The sequence below is a fragment of the Marmota marmota genome, unplaced genomic scaffold (assembly GCF_001458135.2).
Source record: "Marmota marmota marmota unplaced genomic scaffold, marMar, whole genome shotgun sequence".
NCBI lineage: Eukaryota > Metazoa > Chordata > Mammalia > Rodentia > Sciuridae > Marmota > Marmota marmota.
Window position 1 is genome coordinate 2,250,862 of NW_026000079.1, and position 19,393 is coordinate 2,270,254.

The following is a 19,393-nucleotide window of genomic DNA, read 5'->3' on the forward strand; positions in this document are numbered from 1 at the left end:
GGTCTAAGTGTAAATATAGTAGTTTCTGTCTCTGGAAAGTCAGAGGTACCTTAAATTAAGAGGCTAAGATAGGAAGACAGAAACGAATGAGACGGAATTGTCTCATTCCTTTTATGGTTTTTTTGTTCCCAACTTCAGGAGGAATCTGGGAGAACTTAATGAAAGTTAAGTAAGAATCAAATAAAAATAAAAATTTGGAATACCAGATTTGTGAGGGAGATAAAAGAAGTTGGAATCTTATCCTGGAAGAAAGAAAGCATTGTTGAAGGTCTCTTATCTTTCAAGGATTTAAAGGGGGAAGGAGGTAAAATTTTTTTGAGTATCCACTATGTGCCAGGTATTACTAGATGCTTTGTGTTTATGTTACTTAGTGTGTTAAGTATCCCACATAGGAAAGAAAGAATCAACTTTTTATTGACTTTGGGACTTCCCTTAGGTGTATATTAGGTCGAGAAAAACTGGACACATTTTGGTGAGGGAAGGAGGGTGGGAGGGGACCAAGTCAGATAAGGGCAGCTCTACGTAAATACAAACATGCATTCATAAGCTTTTTTGAAGTCCTCTTTAGTCCTAGAATTCTATTTATCACAGATATTTTTTTCTTATAGCCTGTGAATTGCCCTGTCTGCCCAAGCAAGTGGCCTGGGTCCTGGCCACAAGTAAGGTTTTCATGTATCCAGAGCTACTTCCAGTATGTTCCTTGAAGGCAAAGAATCCTCAGGATAAGATCATCTTCACCAAGGCTGAGGACAAGTAAGTGTTTACTGTGGGGCTTCAGAAGAACCAACTATTTTAAGAAGGCAGTTCCTCTTCAGGTGGTTAGGGGAAATAAAACATGTATAATAAGTCAGGGACACAAAAACAAAAAGAAAAGCAGTGTAGTGGATTGAGTTCTGTAGTGTGTACTTGTTCAAGCAGTGCTAAATACTGCTGATTTGAAATGTTTAAGAATCATTGTTTTATCTTTTACTTACCATAAGACCATCCTTGAAATACTATGCAAGGAAGCTGGGGATGTAGCTCAGGTGGTAGAGTGCTTGCCCTGCGTGCACAGAGCCCTGGGTTCCATCCCCAGCACCAAAAGAAAAAAAAAAAAATTCAGACTTTTCATTTGACACAAATTGGTGTGAATATACTATTTATATAACCAGAGATATGAAAAATGGTGCTGTATATATGTAATAAGAATTGTAATATGTTCCACTGTCATATATAAATAAAAAAATACTATGCAAGGAAAAGCTTTGATGAGGAAGTTTTTATTCTCATACCACCCCAAACAATGGTTTTACTCTTTGTATTTCTTGTATAACTACTGTCCATTTAAATTGCCCCATTATAATCCTTTCATTGACCACTTTTTCCCTCTTTTTTTTTTTTTAGTATTTTTTAGTTGTTGATGGACCTTTATTTTATTTATTTTTATGTGGTGCTGAGGATGGAACCCAGTGCCTCACACATACTAGGCAAGCTGTCTTCCCTGAGCCACAACCTAGCTTTCCCTCCACCTTTTTTATTGTATGTGAGGCTTACTCTAGGATCTTTGTGCATACAGCTTTTAGAAGTCTTTTCTCTCGGGGCTGGGGTTGTAGCTCAGTGGTAGAGTGCTCTCCTTGCATGTGGAGGGCACTGGGTTCCATCCTCAGCAACACATATAAATGAAGGTCTTGTGTCCATCTACAACTAAAAAAATATTTTAAAAAAATCTTAATTATGATGGAATATGATGATCATTACTATACAAAGTATATGTATGAAGACACGAACTAGTGTGAATATACTATGTATACAACCAGAAATATGAAAAATTGTGCTCTATATATATAATAAGAATTGTAATGCATTCTGCTGTCATATATAAATTTAAAAAAAAAATTTTTTTAAATCTTTTCTCTCAGACTGGGGTTGTGGCTCAATAGGAGAACGCTTGCCTAGCACATGGGAGGCCCTGGGTTTGATCCTCCGCACCACATAAAAATAATAAAATAATTGGGCTGAGATTGAGGCTCAGTGGCAGAGCGCTTGCCTTGCACATGTGGGGCACTGGGTTCAATCCTCAGCACTATATAAAAATAAATAAAGATATTAAAAAATTAAAAAGAATAATAAAATAATAAAGGTAATGTGTCCATCTTCAACTAAAAAAAAAAAAAAAATCTTTTCTCTCTTTCCCTCAGTGCTGGAGATTGAACCAAGGGTTGCTATACACTGAGCTACACAATGCTATATAGTTGTTTATTTTAAGACAGGGTCTTGCCAGGTTCCCCAGAATGGCCACACACTTGCAATTCTCCTGCCTCAGCCTCTCAAGTCACTGGGATTACAGGCATATAACACTATATCTGGCATTAAATTATTTTAAGTTCTTTCCTGTCGGTAAATTTTCAATAGTGGAATTATTAAATAAAGTCTGTTATCATGGTTCTTGATATATAAACCAAACTGTCACCCCCATGTAATTATAATCTTGTATGTGATGTTAGGGATCATGTTGTTGATTTAATTGTCAGTGGCACCCATTATTAATTTTATGTTTGTTTTGTTAGAATAATTCTCTTTCCTTTGTATTCCCTTTGAATTTTCTTTGTATGGTTAATATAAAGCTCATCTAAGTCAGTGGTAGAGTGCTTGCCTAGCATGTGTGAAGCCTTAGGCTCGGTCTTACTACTGAATTTTTTTTAAAAAAGCGTAAAACTCATCATGATCTTATATTTATTAATGATTTTTTTCTGTTTTAAAAATGTTTCCCAGAGCTGGGAGTGGTGGCACATGCCTGTAATCCCAGTGGCTTGGAGGCTGAGGCAGGAGGATCATGAGTTCAAAGTCGTCTTAGCAAAGGCCAGGCGATAAGCAATTCAGTGAGACTCAGTCTCTAAATAAAATACAGAATAGAGCTGCAGATGTGGCTCAGTGGTCAAGTGCCCCTGAGTGCCATCCCTGGTAACTTCCTAAAAAAGTTGCCCAGGCTGGACCTAAACTGCTGGGCTCATGTGATCCTTCTTTCTCAACCTTCTGAGTAGCTGGGACAGGAGGCCCACACCACTGTGCCTGGCTTATTAATGCTTTATGCATTATTTCTCCTTTTCATACTTACTTGTGAAAACTCCTGTTTGATTCTTTTGCAAAAGCTCTCCACCCCTACTCCCATCCCACTCTTTTTTTGTGTTGCTAGAAATTGATCCCAGCACTTAACACATACCATGCAGTCATTCTACCATTGAGTTTATTGTTTTTTTTGGGGGGTACCAGGGATTGAACTCAGGGGCATTTGGCCACTGAGCTACATCCATAGCTCTATTTTGTATTTTTATTTATAGACAGGGTCTCACTGAGTTGCTTAGCACCTTGTTGTTGCTGAGGCTGGCTTTGAACTCTCAATCTTCCCTGCATCAGCCTTCTGAGCTGCTGGGATCACAGGTGTGTGCCCCCGAGCTCAGCTCAACCATTGAGTTTCATCCCCAGCCCTTTTGTTTGGTCTTACTCTCAGTTTTTAATTATTATTTTTTTTCGGGAGGAAGAGGCACTAGGGATTGAAACCAAGGGATCTTTACCACTGAGCTACTTTCCCAGCCCTATTTATTTTTTATTTTGAGACAAGGTCTCACTAAGTTGCTGAGACTGGCCTTGAATTTGTTTCTCCTGAGTTCCTTGGGTTAGAGGCATGTGCCACTGTTCCCGGCTTACTCATAGTTCTTAGAGCTTTCTAAATAGCTGAACTTTTATATAGAGTAGCCATCAACATGTATAAGAATTAGATGTAAAGAAGAGGACTGAAAATTGGGTACAATGGCACATGGCTATAATTCCGGGACTTGAGAGGTTAAAGCAGGAGGTTAAAGCCAGCCTCAGCACCTTATTGAGACCTTGTCTCAAAAAATAAAAAGGACTAGGAATGTAGTTCAGTGGTGCACTTGTAATGCATCCTTGTGTTCAATCCCCAGTACTGGAAAGCAGAAGGAAGAAAACGTAAAAAAGTGGATTGTGAAATGTATGGAGTCGTCTGGGGAGGGTTTTTAGAAGAAAGGACTGCAAGGTGAGATTTAGCCTCATTGTACCTTTCTCAGTTTGTTAGCTTTAGGATTGAAGCATTTTGAAGGGACTGAGTCTCCAAAGCCTCTAATCAGCAAGTACCTAATAACCTGCAAGACTGCCCACCAGCTGACGGTGAGAATCAAGAACCTCAACTTGAACAAAGCTCCCGACAACATCATTAAAGTGAGTGCTTCCAGAAAGCTCCATCCACTACCTCACCTCTGTGTGTCTATCCTTCTCTCTTTTTAAAAGAGGGACCTTCTTATATGTAGGACTAATTCTTCCCACGTATACACTAGATTAATTCCCTTTTTGCCCTTTTGGGGGCATTAATCCATTATTTTCCTGTGGAATACCTTCAATATTCTTATGGATATTTCCCTTAAGTATGAAGATATTCAAGTCTTAAAAGATTTCACAAATCCTTGACTCCTTCTGGCCAGTCACTGTTTCTTTCTTTCTTTCTTTTTTTAAGAGAGAGAGAGAATTTTAATATTTATTTTTTAGTTTTCGGTGGACACAACATCTTTATTTATATGTGGTGCTGAGGATCGAACCCAGGCCGCACGCAAGCCAGGCGAGCGCCCTACCACTTGAGCCACATTCCCAGCCTAGTCTGTTTCTTTTACTTTAACTTTATAAATGTAGAAAATATTCCACTTATATTCTTCCCCTTAACTCTGCATTTTTATTTAGATATTTATACCAAACTTCTGTATATATCAAAGGTCAAATATTTAAATGATTTAAGAGTGTTCTATGAAGCTTGTTATGGAGAAAAAAAAAGATTTTTTTTTTCTGCTAACCAGCATTTTTTTTGGGGGGGGGGGAATGGTGTTTATCTCCACATATAATCTAGGTAGCAAGTTAATAATTGTCACTTTTTTTTTTTTTTAAGTCTCTGAGACATTTTTATTTCCAATCAAAATTTCTAGATCGGGGTTGGTGGGGCTGTAGTTCTGTGGCCGAGTGCTTGTGTAACATATGTGAAGCACTGGGTTCAATCTTTAGTACCACCTAAAAATAAACAAACAAAATAAAGGTGTTCTGTCCATTTACAACTACAAAAAATAAATAAATAAAATAAATAAATAAATAAATAAATAAATTTTCAGATCAGAGAAATAGTCTCCTTTAGGCCAATCCAGGACACAGTTATATTGAAGGTCAAAAACTCTTCTATATGGGGCTGGAGATGTGGCTCAATCGGTAGCGCGCTCGCCTGGCATGCGTGCGGCCCGGGTTCGATCCTCAGCACCACATACAAAGATGTTGTGTCCGCCAAGAACTAAAAAATAAATAAATATTAAAAAAAAAAAAAAAAAAAAACAAAAAAAAAAACTCTTCTATGTGTATCATTATATTGCTTCAAATACATAAACAATGTTTAGGACAGTCGACTATTTAATAGTAATCAAAATTTTTTCTCAACTTCTATGATTTCTCTCTTTTTAAAAAAATTTATTTGTTCTTTTTAGTAGAGTGTAGAGTATATTTTGACATAATATACATGCATAGAGTATAACTTCCTATTCTTGTGGTTGTACATGATGTGGAGTTACACTGGTCATGTATTCATATATGAACATAGGAAAGTTATGTCTGATTCATTGTACTATCTTTCCTATGCCCATCTCCTCTCCCTTCCCTTCATTCCCCTTGTCTAATCCAATGAACTTCTATTCTTCCCTCCACTCCCAGTTTAATTCTTTCTTTTGGGTTATTTTTAGTTATACATGAAGGTAGAGTATATTTTGAAATATTATACATCCATGGAGTATAACTTCCTATTTTTGTGGTTATGCATGATTTGGAGCTACACTGGTCGTGAATTCATATATGATCATAGGAGATTTATGTCTGAATCCATCTACTGTCTTTCCCATTCCTATCCCCCATTCCCACAGTCTAATCCGGTGAACCTCCCCTGCCCCCCGCCCCCACATTTGTGAGTCAGCATCCGCATATCAGAGAGAACATTTGGCCTTTGGTTTTTTGGGATTGGCCTACTTCACTTAGCTTGATAGCCTCTAGTTCTATCCATTTATGAGCAAATGGCATTTGCTCATAAATGGATAGAACTGGAGGCTATCTTCTTTATTGCTAATAGTCCATTGTGTATATGTACCGCATTTTCTTTATCCATTCTTCTATTGAAGGGCACCTAGGTTGGTTCCATAGCTTAGCTATTTTGAATTGAGCTACTGTGAACACTGATGTCACTGATCACAATAGTGTGCTGATTTTAAGTTCTTTGTGTTTATGCCGAGAAGTGGGATAACTGGGTCAGATGGTGGTTCCGTTCCAAGTTTTCTGAGGAAACTTCATACTGTTTTCCAGGGTGGTTGCACCAGTTTGCAATCCCACCAGCAATGTATAAGTATACCTTTTCCTCCACATCCTTGCCAATATTTATTGTTACTTGTATTATAGATAATAGCCATTCTGACTGGAGTGAGATGAAATCTCGGTGTAGTTTAAATTTGCATTTCTCTAATTGCTAGTGATGTTGAACATTTTTTCCATACATTTGTTGATCATTCATATTTATTCTTCTGTGAAGTGTCTGTTCAGTTCCTTTGCCCTTTTGTTGACTGGGTTATTTGGGTTTTTTTGGTGTTAAGTTGTATTCTTTTTCTTTTTTTTTTTGTCCTTGTTTGTGTCATTACAGTCCATAAACCTGGGCCTTATCCTCGATGCTTTCTGCTTGATCACTCACAGGTTGTCTGTCACAATCCTCAGTGATCTTACTCTGTTTTCTGATTTGTTGCATACTGCCTTATTTAGGGCTTTATTATATCTAGATTAATGAAGTAGTTTTCTTATTGGTGTTTCTAATTCTTCTCCATTGATTCTGTCCTTCCTGTGGATGCCATAGACAGCTCTACTTCCAGGGTAATGATCAGCTTGCTTGGCCTGGCACATAGGCCTACTATCCTACCGCCCTCCCTGTGACATTGTCTCCTGAAATTTCTCCTCCACATTGCTTTATTTCTAGCCAGACCAATCTCTTTCGGTTCTTTAAACACATTCATGGTTTTGCCCATTTTGTAGACTTTTTTCTTCTCATGCTTCATGTAGCAAATTCTATTCCATTAAGATTCATTTTTAGGGCTGGGATTGTGTCTCAGTGGTAGAGCACTCGCCTAGCATGCGCAAGGCCCTGGGTTCGATCCTCAGCACCACGTAAAAATAAATAAACAAAATAAAGGTATTGTGTACAATTAAATAATATAATAATTAAAATAATAATAATAAAAAAGATCAATTTTTAGTTATACCTGTTGCAGAAAAAACTTTTTTGTTCGATTTTGAATTGTGTAATTTTTTTATGAGCATCTTTGTATTTTCTTTATTATTTAGATTTTTTTTTTTTAACTTTTGGTACCAGAGATTGAACCCAAGGGTGTTTAACCACTGAGCAACATCCCCAGCCCTATTTTTTAAAAATATTTTTATTAGTTGTTGATGGACCTTTATTTATTTATATGTAGTGCTGACAGTCGAACCCAGTGCCTCACACATGCTAGGCAAGCACTCTACCACTGAGCCACAACCCCAGCAACCCCAGCCCTATTTTTATATTTATTTAGAGACAAGATCTCACTGAGTTACTTAGGAACTCCCAAAATTGCTGAGGCTGGCTTTGAACTCACAGTCCTCCTGCCTCAGTCACCCAAGCCACTGGGATTACCTCACCCTGCTAGAATGTTTTTTTTTTTTTTTTGGTCTACTTGCTTGACTGTCCCCACCAGCCTGCAAGTGAGCTCCTTGAGTATGAATTGCTTCTCTTTTTGTATGCTCAGGTTGTGGCACAGGGTTTGGCACATAGAAGGCACTCACTATATGTGGAATACATGGTGCTTCTTGTCAGAGGTTTAAATTCAGTTTTCCTTTCCATTTACTCTTAAAACAGGACTGCCACAGTCTTTTTTCTTCTTTCCCTTCCCTTCTATTGCCCTTCACACAATCATTTACATAAAAGGAAGCTTTCATGTGTCCAAGATGACAGTTAAGATTCTGTTATTGCAGCTGCTAAGCAGGAGCAAATCTCATGTAAGATATTCTGACCATGTGTTTCCTTGACCTTAACTTTTTCCCCCCTTCCTGGTATCTGGAATGGAGATTGTCAGGTGGGAAAGATCAAGTAATTATATAATCATTATTAGTTATAGATGAGTTTAATTTGAAATGCAGAAACATTCAGCATATGCTACTGGTGTGTGTGCGTGTGTACTCAATACCCACCCCATGCCCCAGCCTGACAGAGGGTGATATTTCTGGAAGGAATATAACTCATGCTTTATTTATACTCAGTTTTATAAGAAGACCAAACAGTTGCCAGTACTGGTAAAGTGCTGTGAGGAGATCCAGCCCCATCAGTGGAAGCCACCTGTAGAGAGGGAAGAACACCGGCTCCCATTCTGGTTAAAGGTACAGTTCTCCTTCTCAAAGTCTGTAGAGGGCTACTTTAAGGTTCTAATACTTGAGTCATAAAACTAGGACTTAAGAAATCTTCCTCGTTCACCCTTCCTTCCTTTCCTCCCTTCCTCCAGCTGATTTTATAGCCTTTTTCAAATAACAGATTTTCTAAAGGAAACTCAGAGAAGAGGTATGTAGAATGTATGATTAGAATGAGGTCATCCTAGAAATTTGATATGCAGAAAAACCCTTCTTCTTCAAATTATCTTGAAACTGTTTGAAAGGTTCCTAAAATGAAGAAAGCCCTGTTTTTCTCACCAAATTCTGACATGTGCTTGATCAGAGTATTCTTGTTTCCAATAGGCCAGTCTGCCATCTATCCAGGATGAACTGCGGCACATGGCTGATCGTGCTAGAGAGCTAGGAACTGTGACTGGAACCACTGAGATCAAAGCAGAACAAGACCTTGAAAAAGCCAGATCAGAGTTGGGAAGTGAAACTCAGTACCCACTGCTGTTGCCCAAGGGTGTAGTACTGAAACTGAAGCCAGTTGCTGACCGTCTTTCCAGGAAGGCTTGGAGACAGAAGCGATCATCGGTCTTAAAGCCCCTCTTGATCCGACCCAGCCCCTCTCTCCAGCCTAGTTTCAACCCTGGGAAAACACCAGCCAGGTCAACTCAATGCGAAGCCCCTCCAAGCAAAATGGTTGTTCGCTTCCCTCACCTTATCCAGCCAGCCACTGTCTTACAGCCAGTTTCAGGTGTCCCTACACTGGGGGTCACTGGGGACGACAGTTTTGAGTCTCCTGTAGCAATGTCTACGGTTCCCCCTAAGGCTAGGACTGGCTTCCCTCTGTCTGAGCCACAGACCTTGCTCTCCTCTGCCCCTGTGCCCAAAGTAATGCTGCCTGCACTTGCCCCTTCTAAGTTTCGAAAGCCATGTGTGAGACGGAAACCCTCAAGAAGAAAGGGGACCAAGGCCTCTCCCTGTCTGAAAACTGCCCACCTCATCCACCCTGCACCTGTTATCTTTACTGTTCCTGCCACCACTGTGAAGGTGGTGAGCCTTACCAGTGGCTGTAATGTAATCCAGCCTGTCAATGCAGCTGTGGCCCCAAGTCCCCAGACCATTCCTATCACCACCCTCTTGGTCAACCCTACTTCCTTTTCCTGTCCATTGAACCAGCCTCTTGTGGCCTCCTCCATCTCACCCTTAATTGTTTCTGGCAATTCTGTGAATCTTCCTGTACCATCCACCCCTGAAGATAAGGCCCAAAGGAATGTGGACATTGCTTGTCCTTTGACTGAAAGGAAAAATGTCTTTCAAACCCTGGAGCCCAAATTAGAACCCCAGGAACTAGCTCCTTTGTGTACTCCTATCTTCCCCAAGGAGGAGCACAGCCCAGGGCCAATGCCAGCAGATGGAGAAAGCCAGGAGGCACTGTTGGAGAACAGTGCCTATCGCTGGACTCTTGTGAAAACAGAGGAGGGGAGGCAGGCTCTGGAGCCAGTGCCTCAAGGCTTCCAGGAATCTCTAAAGTCTCCGTGTGAGGATTTAAAGACAATCATCAAGATGGAACCTGAAGACCCTGGGGAGGAGATCTCCAGTAGGTCCACTGAGCAGGACATTTGTAATGAAATCAAAGAAGAGCAGCTTTTGGAATTGGACACTGGTTCCCTAAGGGAAGAGTTGAGTGATGCTAGAGAGGTGAAGAAACAGGCGGGCCAGCAGGAAGAGGAGGAGAGGAGACAGTCAGCTCAACCCCCTGCCACTTGGCAAGCGCCTACTGCCCAGGGAAACACCGGGGGAGACATGAACAAAGGGTCTCCAAAGAATGTGCCCTCCTCCATGGACCCTGACATGGTGCTAAGCAGTCCCCCAGGGAAGCCTGAAGACTCATCCAGTGTTGATGGCCACTCAGTGGGGACCCCAGCTGGGCCAGAAACGGGGGGAGAGAAGGATGGGCCAGAGGAAGAGGAAGAAGAAGACTTTGATGACCTCACCCAAGATGAGGAAGACGAGATGTCATCGGCTTCTGAGGAATCTGTGCTTTCTGTCCCTGAACTACAAGTAAGAGCCAGGGAATACTTTTAAAAGATTTGGGGACTCAGTAGTATGTTTAATTTATTGACATGCCATCTGCTTGCTTATTCTTATCTACAGGTAGTTCCAAATCGGTTTGTATTTGGCTTTTGAATGTAGGACATAGTTTTGGGATTGAGGTTGAGGGAAAGGGTAGAATTTCACTCATGATGTTTGAGCTAAACTCATTAAAACATTAAATATAATCACTTGAGCACACTTAAATCCCTAGCATTTAAAGCCCTGGGTTTGACCTCCAACAATACAGAAGAGAAGGGAGAAAATAAATTAAAAACAAGTGTGGATGGTGGCAAAGGAAAACTTATCTTAAGGGAATATAGAACCCTTTCAAAAGGCACATTCTTTTTCTCTCCTCTTCTCTCAGGCCCATTTCCTAACCCAGGGAGTAGTGGGCCCATTGATTAACCTCAGACTCTCCTTAGACAGCTCTATGCTTCAGCATTTGGGAGCTACCAGGAGCCCTTATAAATACTCTTTTGGGGGATGGCAGGAAACAATGGAGAAGCTGACTTGGCTGGCATCTGAAAGGCGCATGAGTCAGGAGTGTGAGTCTGAGGAAGAGAACTCCCAGGAGGAGAACTCTGAGCAGGAAGAAGAGGAGGAAGAAGAAGCTGAAGGAATGGAAAATCTACAGAAAGAGGATGAGATGACTGATGAAGCAGTTGGAGATGCTGCTGAGAAGCCCCCTTCCACCTTGGCCTCCCCAAAGACTGCTCCAGAAGTGGAGACCAGCAGAACCCCACCAGGTGAGAGTGGCAGGCCTGTGCCTAGAGTCAGGTCTCACTGGGCCTCATTGTGAGGGTGTGCAGAGTGGGTTGCTTACAAATCAGCTGGATGATTCTAGAGGAAATCTGAATCTTTCCTGTAGCCTCCCTTCCCCCAAACAGATGTTTAATGTGGTACCTTTGCAGAAAAGAGATGATTAGAAAATTTTGATTCTCATCAGCCGCAGGGTTTGTAATAGTTTGTTCTAAGTTTTCATACTGTTTCTTCCCTCGTTTATCATGGATGAGGCAAAGAGCTGTGTTTGTATCAGAAAACACTGCTTGTTTCCTCATCAAGTCTCTTGGGAGCCCAGCATAAAGCCACACTTACTTTTAGACTTCCTTTCTCAAGATGTGGCTTGCCAGGTGTGGTGGCACATAATTGTAATCCCAGCTGCTGAGGAGGCTGAGGCAGGGGGATCAAAGCTTGAGGACATCCTGGGCAACTTAATGAGATCCCATCTCAAAATAAAAAGGTCTGGAATGTAGCTCAGTGGTAGAGCACCCTTCATTCCCCACTACCACAAAAGCAAAAAACCAAAAATACAAAAAAAAAACAAAACCCTGAAATTCCTCTCCTTATTGTCCTAGTTAACCCACTTCTGCTGGAGCCTCTGCATGGAGCCGACTTGATAGAGGCCAAATTGCCTCTCCTACCACTTCCCTGCCACTCTTTTCCCAAGTTGCTCTGTGACATTGACTAGGATTGGAGAGGGGGCACATGTGGTAGATGGGAGGAGCAGAGGTTGCAGGGACCAAGAAACAATCCTTTTCATATGTACTCCAAGGAGAAAGCATCAAAGCTGCTGGAAAGGCCCGGAGCAATCATCGAGCTCGAAACAAGCGAGGAAGTCGGGCTCGGGCCAGCAAGGACACCTCCAAGCTGCTGTTGCTCTACGATGAGGACATTCTTGAGCGGGATCCACTGAGGGAGCAGAAGGACTTGGCCTTTGCCCAGGCTTATCTGACTAGGGTAGGCAAATGCTGCTTCTGTTACTGTTAATCCCTATGAATGTGGTTTCTTCTCCTTTAAGGGAGATGCTTTATTTATTTATTTATTTTTTGTGTTTTTTGGTACTGGGGATTTTACCTGGGGTGCTTAACCACTAAGCCACATCCCACCTCTTCTTGTTTTTGTTTTTAAATTTAGAGACAGTCTTATAAGTTGCTTAGGGCTTCTCTAAGTTACTGAGGCTGCTTTGAACTTGTGATCTTCCTCCCTCAGCTGCCTGAGCTTCTGGGATTACAGGTGTGTGCCACCTTGCCTGGCAAGGGAGATGTTTTAAAAATGAAGTTTGAGGGGCTGGGGTTGTGGCTCAGTGCAAGAGTACTTGCCTAGCATGTGTGAGGCACTGGGTTTGATCCCTGGCACCACATTAAAAAAAAGAATAATAATAATAATAATAATAATAATAATAAAATCAGGTTATTGTATCCATCTACAACTGAAAAAAAAAAAACATTAAAAAAAATGAAAAATGAAGTCTGGGGTTGAGGGTATAACTCAGTGGTAGAGCACTCACCTAGCATACACAAAGCCCTGGGTTCTATCCCCAGTATTGCAAAGAAGAAAAAAGGTGTTTTTTTTTTTTTGTTTTGTTTTGTTTTTAAAGACTATATAGCTGGCACTGTCTGTCTTTGCCTTAGCTTGCGTGGAACTACCAAAAGAGGTCTTGTGAGAGAGCCAAAGGCACAGAGCTTAGTGAGAGTTGATGATTAACACCAAAAATCATCCCCTTTTGTGCAGATTTTGAGGGGGGGGGAGTGATACCTTATCATCAGTAGAACATTGTGTCTTTACTATCTATGGAGTAATAAAAACCTTCACTGAGCCCTTTGGCCTGAGGAAAAAAGACAGCTGGTACACTGGCCAGAGAGCAGATTTCAGGGAAGTACCTTGGTCTTCAGATGGGAGCCCACCTGTGTTTAGTTGTGCCTTAGTAGCTCTCTTTCAGTAACTAGCTGGTTCCTTTATCCTTCCAGCAAAGGAAGGTAGTAGCAGCATAGTTGAGGCTTTTTCTTATCTCCCAGTGGTCAACCAACATTTCAAATGTATGTATTATGTGCCCTCAGATGACACTATGCTGAAATACGAAACACTCCTTTTCTATATCATTATGGGACCGAAATCAGGAAGAAGAACTTAGAGCCTAGAGAAAAGCATTATCGGTTTTGAAGTCAGGGTTCTGGCCTCTGGAAATGAAGGTTCTCCTGTTGCCCACTATCAGAAAAAGAACTCTACCCTGCTCATTTCTCTGTGTCTTCTATTAACCATCAGATCTGAAAACGTGTTCAGGGCCTTGCTTCTGAAGGATACTTCTTGGAGCTCTTTTATTATGACCTCTCTTTCTCCCTTGTATCCTTACTTCTTCTTGGGGCCCAAGGAAAGGGTGGTCATGATTGGAAGTCTCCCTGTGTAGGTACGAGAAGCCCTACAGCATATCCCTGGCAAGTATGAAGACTTTCTTCAAGTCATCTATGAATTTGAGTCGAGCACCCAGAGGCAGACTGCTGTGGATCTCTACAGAAGCTTGCAAATTCTGCTCCAAGACTGGCCTCAACTGTTGAAGGACTTTGCTGCTTTCCTGTTGCCTGAGCAAGCTTTGGCCTGTGGATTAGTAAGTTGATGGGCAGAAACAGTACACAGGACTCATAAGTCAGAGTGACTGGGGTCGGATGAAGTCAAGTAAGACTGTCCCAGTCTTTTGACTGCTTCCAGACAGGCCTATCCCTTGCCCCTTGCCCCTGTCTTCGGGAGATGCTCTCTCCAACCCCATTCTTCCATTTTCTTTACTTGGGAAATGAGAGCATTTTACTTTGAGTTGCCAGTGGAGACCTTAGGTAAGTCATGTGCTCTCTGCTCCTCACAGTTGTATAACAGGCATTCTTTTAATAAATGTTTATGGAATGTCAGGCAAAGTTTCAGGTGCTATGAATATAGCGTTTTAAAAAAAAAAAATCCCTGCCCTCATGGAGCTTACATTTTCATGGGGAAACTCAGGTGATAATATGTACAATATATAAATTTTGCTACATCTATGTTATGAAAATAAAATGAATATAGACGGGCGCCGTGGCACATGCCTGTAATCCCAGTGGCTCGGGAGGCTGAAGCAGGAGGATCACAAGTTCAAAGCCAGCCTCAGCAAAAGCGAGTCTCTAAGCAACTCAGAGAGACCCTGTCTCTGAATAAAATACAAAATGGTGCTGAGGGTGTGGCTCAGTGGTTGAATACCCCTGAGTTCAATCCCCAGTACCAACAACAACAAAAAAAAGCAGTGAGGGGCTGGGGATGTGGCTCAAGCGGTAGCACGCTCGCCTGGCATGCGTGTGGCCTGGGTTCGATCCTCAGTACCACATACAAACAAAGATGTTGTGTCTGCCGAAAACTAAATAATAAATATTAAAAAAAAAAAAAGCAGTGAATAAAATTTAGAATATAATGGTTTATAGAAAACTAAAGAAAAGGGGACAAGTGAGTTGTAAGTAAAGGGAATGGGCTATGTTGGCAAGGCCCCTGCAGTAAGATGATATTTGCAATGTTGACAAATAAGCATGAGGGATATTCTCGTAGCCCTGGGCTTTTTTTCATAAGGGTGACAATAGGAATAAAGGGAATAGGAGGGCATTCTGATAGTCTTATGGCAGCTAAATGACATTGGAGTGATCATATAATGTTCATCTTCTCTTCTGGCATTATTGTGAGGATCAGATGAACACATATGCTAAAATTCTTTGTAAATTGTGAAGTACCATGTGAGAGTGTGTGTTTGATTTCACAACCCATAAAATAATAAACAACTTGAGACATGCACATCTCTTGAATCTTTCATTCACATCTTAGTTTTCTTAAGTTGGTAGATGCCAGGGGCCCAAGGTAGTTGGGTGTTAGAATTTATTAGAGTCCTGTCATCCCCTAAGCCTGCAGGTCATTGCTCTTAGTTCTCATCCATAGAGCCCTCAAGTCCCGTTCTAGATGTGTGGGTGACTCCTCTCTTGCCCTCCTTCCACTTTGGTAGTTTGAGGAGCAGCAGGCTTTTGAGAAGAGTCGCAAGTTCCTTCGGCAGCTGGAGATTTGCTTTGCAGAGAACCCTTCCCATCACCAGAAGATCATCAAGGTCCTACAGGGCTGTGCAGACTGTCTTCCTCAGGAGATCACTGAGGTATTCCTTCCTGTCCTGTTTCCTTACTATCGTCATTTGGACCTCAGGCCCTTCCCTTTTCTTTCTCCTTAACCTGTACCATATCCTTTTGCCCCTGGAGTACCAGGGATTCCTGGAGACGAAGAAGGTAGGGGTTTCTTAGGTTTACTTAAAGCATAAAGCATAAGGACAGAGAGGCTGGCCACTCAAATCCAGAGCCTGACTGACCCTCAGGGGTTCAGGCGTGCTTTCAGTGCTCCGGAAGGGATGTTCAAGGAAGGAATGTTCCAGGAAGGAAGTGATGAGACTGGAAGGGATTCAGCCTCCTTCCTCCGCTTGAGCTCTACCCTAGCTGGGGACCAGTCAGGCAGCAGTAAAGAGTGCTATCATTGGGAATCACATCTGTGACTAACACTCCTCTCCTGTGGGTGAGCAAGCAGAGAGAAGTTTGACAATTCTTACTTATCAAAGAGAGGCCTCCATGTGTCTAGGAAAGCAGAATGTAGGAGTGGAGAGAGTGGTTTGAAGGGTGGTCTGGGGAGGCTCTGGAGACCCATCTTTGCCTCTACAATTTTCCTCAGCTCAAGACACAGATGTGGCAGCTCCTCAAGGGCCACGACCACTTACAGGATGAGTTCTCTGTCTTCTTTGACCATCTGCGCCCAGCAGCTAGCCGGATGGGTGACTTTGAAGAGATCAACTGGACTGAGGAGAAAGAGTATGAGGTGCAGGCCCTGAGGCTGCCCTAGGGGTGTGAAGGGGAATGAGGGGGTTACTTGGCGCCACCTTCAGGAGGGAAATCAGCCTAGAGTCTGCACTCAGTGGCGCCAAATTCTCCTTAGTTTGATGGCTTTGAAGAGGTGGCATTGCCTGACGTGGAAGAGGAAGAAGAACCTCCCAAGATACCCTCAGCCTCCAAGAACAAGAGAAGAAAAGAAGTTGGGGTTCAAAATCATGATAAGGTACACCAGGCTCTAAGAAATAGTTTTTTAAATCCATGATTTTTTTTTTGTTTTGTTTTAATTATTGTATGTCTTTACTTTTTCTTGGGGAGAAACTGATTCTTAGTAGCTAAGTGATGTTGGATGACTTTATTTAACCTGTATTTCAGTTTCTTCATCGTGAATTGGGATAATAATGATACTTATGTCTTGGATTTATTAAGTAGAGAGTATATAGTTCTGGGAGCCTTCAGTATGTACAAAGCGCTCTCTCAAGGGACTTGGAAGGGGCAGGGAACTCAAGGCACAGGGAGTCAGAAACAAAGATGAGATCATATCTCACAGTGGAGCTCTCCAGGGACTGCCTCAAAATCTGTTTGACTTATATGTGTCTCGAAACATCTGGACAATTGGGATATGTGTCTTTGGGTCACTTAGAGGTTGTTTCAGGGATTCATAATAGGCTTCAATCCAGGTTGGGCATTGATTTTACCAGGCAATGTAATGAGATGGTGTGTTATGAAAGAGAAAGGGGAGGAGGTAGTGGGAAGGGACCTCTTCAGATGGCTCACAGCCCAGCTTCCTCTTATAGTACTGAAAATACATGATTGCTAATCAAGCCCAGGTATCTCCTAGGAGACTGAGTGGACAGATGGGGCCAAGGACTGTTCCTGTTCCTGCCATGAAGGAGGCCCTGATTCCAAGCTTAAGAAGAGCAAGAGGAGAAATTGTAGCCACTGTAGCACTAAGGTGAGGAAGGTACCAGGGTGTTAGGACTCAGGGTATCGAGAGACATCAGGGCAACTCTGGGACATGCTTTCTGAGGTATTGCTTGCTACCACAAACTTGAACCTTCTTGATTTCTTAAAACATATAACATCTACAAATAACAAGCAGTATACACATAAGTGTACATACGTAAAATAAATAGAATCTTTTAGAAATACATGATGGATCTTGTTTTTTTTTTTTGTTTGTAGAGGGACACACAATGTCTTTGTTTATTACTTTATTTTTTTATGTGGTGCTAAGGATTGAACCGGTGCCTCATACAAGTACTCTACCGCTGAGCTAGAGCCCCAGCTCCTGGATTTTGCATTCTAAAGAGAATTCTGTAAGGCAAGCTTTTGGAATTGGAAAAGAAAAAAGTCACAGTTCGAATATTTCCTTCTTATTTTTTAATGAAATAAACCAGGAATGTAGATTCTTAAGGTCATTCTGGTTCTTTAGAGTTGGTTGGCAGCAAAAAGGCAACCCAAGAGAGGGAGTGACGGGTGGAACCCCACACTGTACTCCGAGCCATTTAAATGTCCCTGGAGCCTGTACATATTTGTTGACTTGCTAAGCAGCGGGACAGGGCTTCTTTTTGGTGGGTCCTTGAGACATAGGAGGTTTGGATACGCTTGACCAGAAAGCCATCCCTGCAGGTCTATGACAGCAAATCCTACAAGAGCAAGGAGCTCCACGAGTTGGTGGGCAGCAGCCCCCACCGAGAGGCCAGTCCTATGCCTGGTGCTAAGGAAGCAGGGCAGGGCACGGATGTGGTGGAAGAGGAAGTCCCCGAGGAGCAGGAGAGCACTGAAGTAACCCAGAGCAGGACTGGCAGGACCACCAGGAAGGGAGAGGCGTCCATTCCAGGTGAGTGATCTCACTGCTGGCCCTTCTCCCCTTAGTTCTGTTTCATTCTCATAATTCAAGCAGGAACCTCTGAGCCTGGATGAGGAGCAGAATTTCCAGGAGTGGCCATAGCCTCTCTCTCCCTGGTAGACCGACGGAACTCTACTGCTACTCTGCCTGCATTTTCTCTTCTAAGGCTTTATTTCTCTTGGAGAATCAAGAGTGCTGTTGAGTCCACATGCTACAGCATTCTCTTTCTGTGTTTAATTCTGATGCCCTTGCCCTTATATACAAATCCTTTCTACTTATATTCTAATGGCTGGATCCTTATCAGCTTGGTATCCTTATGTCAGTGACTTTACCCCTCACCTGCAACCCACTCTTTCCAGTGGAAACCTTATCACAGTAGCTCACCACAATGTCTCTCTGGTAGTTTTCAGGCCCTGGGTGCATCCTGATCCTGTCCGTAGCCTCAGATATTTTTAATTTTCCTCCAAAGCAGGATTATTAGCGGGAAGCAGTTTTTCATCCCCTCAAGAAGAAGTGACCCTTACACAACAGCTTCTGGACGGCCCACCATCTTGCTCACCAGAGTCTCCTCAGCTTCCCCTACAAACTGGAGCTGTACTGCACCCTGGGAGGAAGAACCAGGCTGGGCCTGAGATTCTTTCCTGCCCCAGTGCACATTCTGGACTTCAGAATGAAGGGAAAGGCCAAAAGGTGGTGGGTGACTCAGAGGATTCCATGCTGGTTTGGGATGCACCAGAAACTGAAAAATTGCCTACTGCTGCTGAGACCCCTGCTTCCTTCCTGAGTCCTGTTTCCTCAAGGACCAGAGATGTAGGGAGAAGACATGTGTCTGGGAAACCAGATACTCAAGAGAGCTGGAAGCCCTCAAGTAGAGCTGAGGTGAAGACAGCAAACCGGATGTCTCCCGTCCCTGAATCTTCATCAGGAATTGACACCTCAAAGGCTTCTCCTGAAGCCCCAGGAGGGGTTTTGGCTAAAGACAGTGGAATACAGGGCAGGGGTCCAGAGTGGGAGCAGCAGCCAAAAGCCACAGAAGCTACAGTTTGTGCCAACAACAGCAAGGTCAGCTCCACTGGGGAGAAGGTTGTCCTATGGACAAGGTAGGTGAGGATATAGGAAGTATTTGAGAAGAGTATAGAACACATCTGTGAGGCTCTACAGGATTAATCCTGTTTGTGTGGGTTACAGGGAAGCTGATCGTGTGATTCTCACCATGTGCCAGGAACAAGGAGCACAGCCACAGACCTTTAGCATCATCTCTCAGCAGCTGGGAAATAAGACCCCTGCTGAGGTAAGTGTGAGAGTGTGTGTGTGTGTGTGAAGGTGGGGATGTCCTGTTTGA

General features: G+C 42.5%; 1 protein-coding gene across 15 annotated transcripts in view; it reads left to right on the forward strand.

Annotated features, from left to right (window-relative positions):
• Gon4l (gon-4 like) overlaps positions 1-19,393 on the forward strand; it is an 84,142-nt gene that overhangs the window by 63,382 nt on the left and 1,367 nt on the right. For 9 of the 15 annotated variants that reach the window (XM_048814714.1, XM_048814711.1, XM_048814710.1 and 6 more), the window contains 14 exons: positions 609-753; positions 4,065-4,215; positions 8,350-8,466; positions 8,818-10,524; positions 10,922-11,303; positions 12,110-12,294; positions 13,742-13,939; positions 15,341-15,484; positions 16,045-16,188; positions 16,306-16,425; positions 17,041-17,154; positions 17,832-18,042; positions 18,521-19,151; positions 19,240-19,342. In XM_048814714.1, the coding sequence (XP_048670671.1) occupies positions 609-753; positions 4,065-4,215; positions 8,350-8,466; positions 8,818-10,524; positions 10,922-11,303; positions 12,110-12,294; positions 13,742-13,939; positions 15,341-15,484; positions 16,045-16,188; positions 16,306-16,425; positions 17,041-17,154; positions 17,832-18,042; positions 18,521-19,151; positions 19,240-19,342 (4,352 nt within the window). Of the gene's footprint in view, positions 1-608; positions 754-4,064; positions 4,216-8,349; positions 8,467-8,817; positions 10,525-10,921; positions 11,304-11,912; positions 12,071-12,109; positions 12,295-13,741; positions 13,940-15,340; positions 15,485-16,044; positions 16,189-16,305; positions 16,426-17,040; positions 17,155-17,831; positions 18,043-18,520; positions 19,152-19,239; positions 19,343-19,393 lie in introns of those variants that run through there. The other 6 variants (XM_015502757.2, XM_048814722.1, XM_015502755.2 and 3 more) reach the window with 5 other exon arrangements.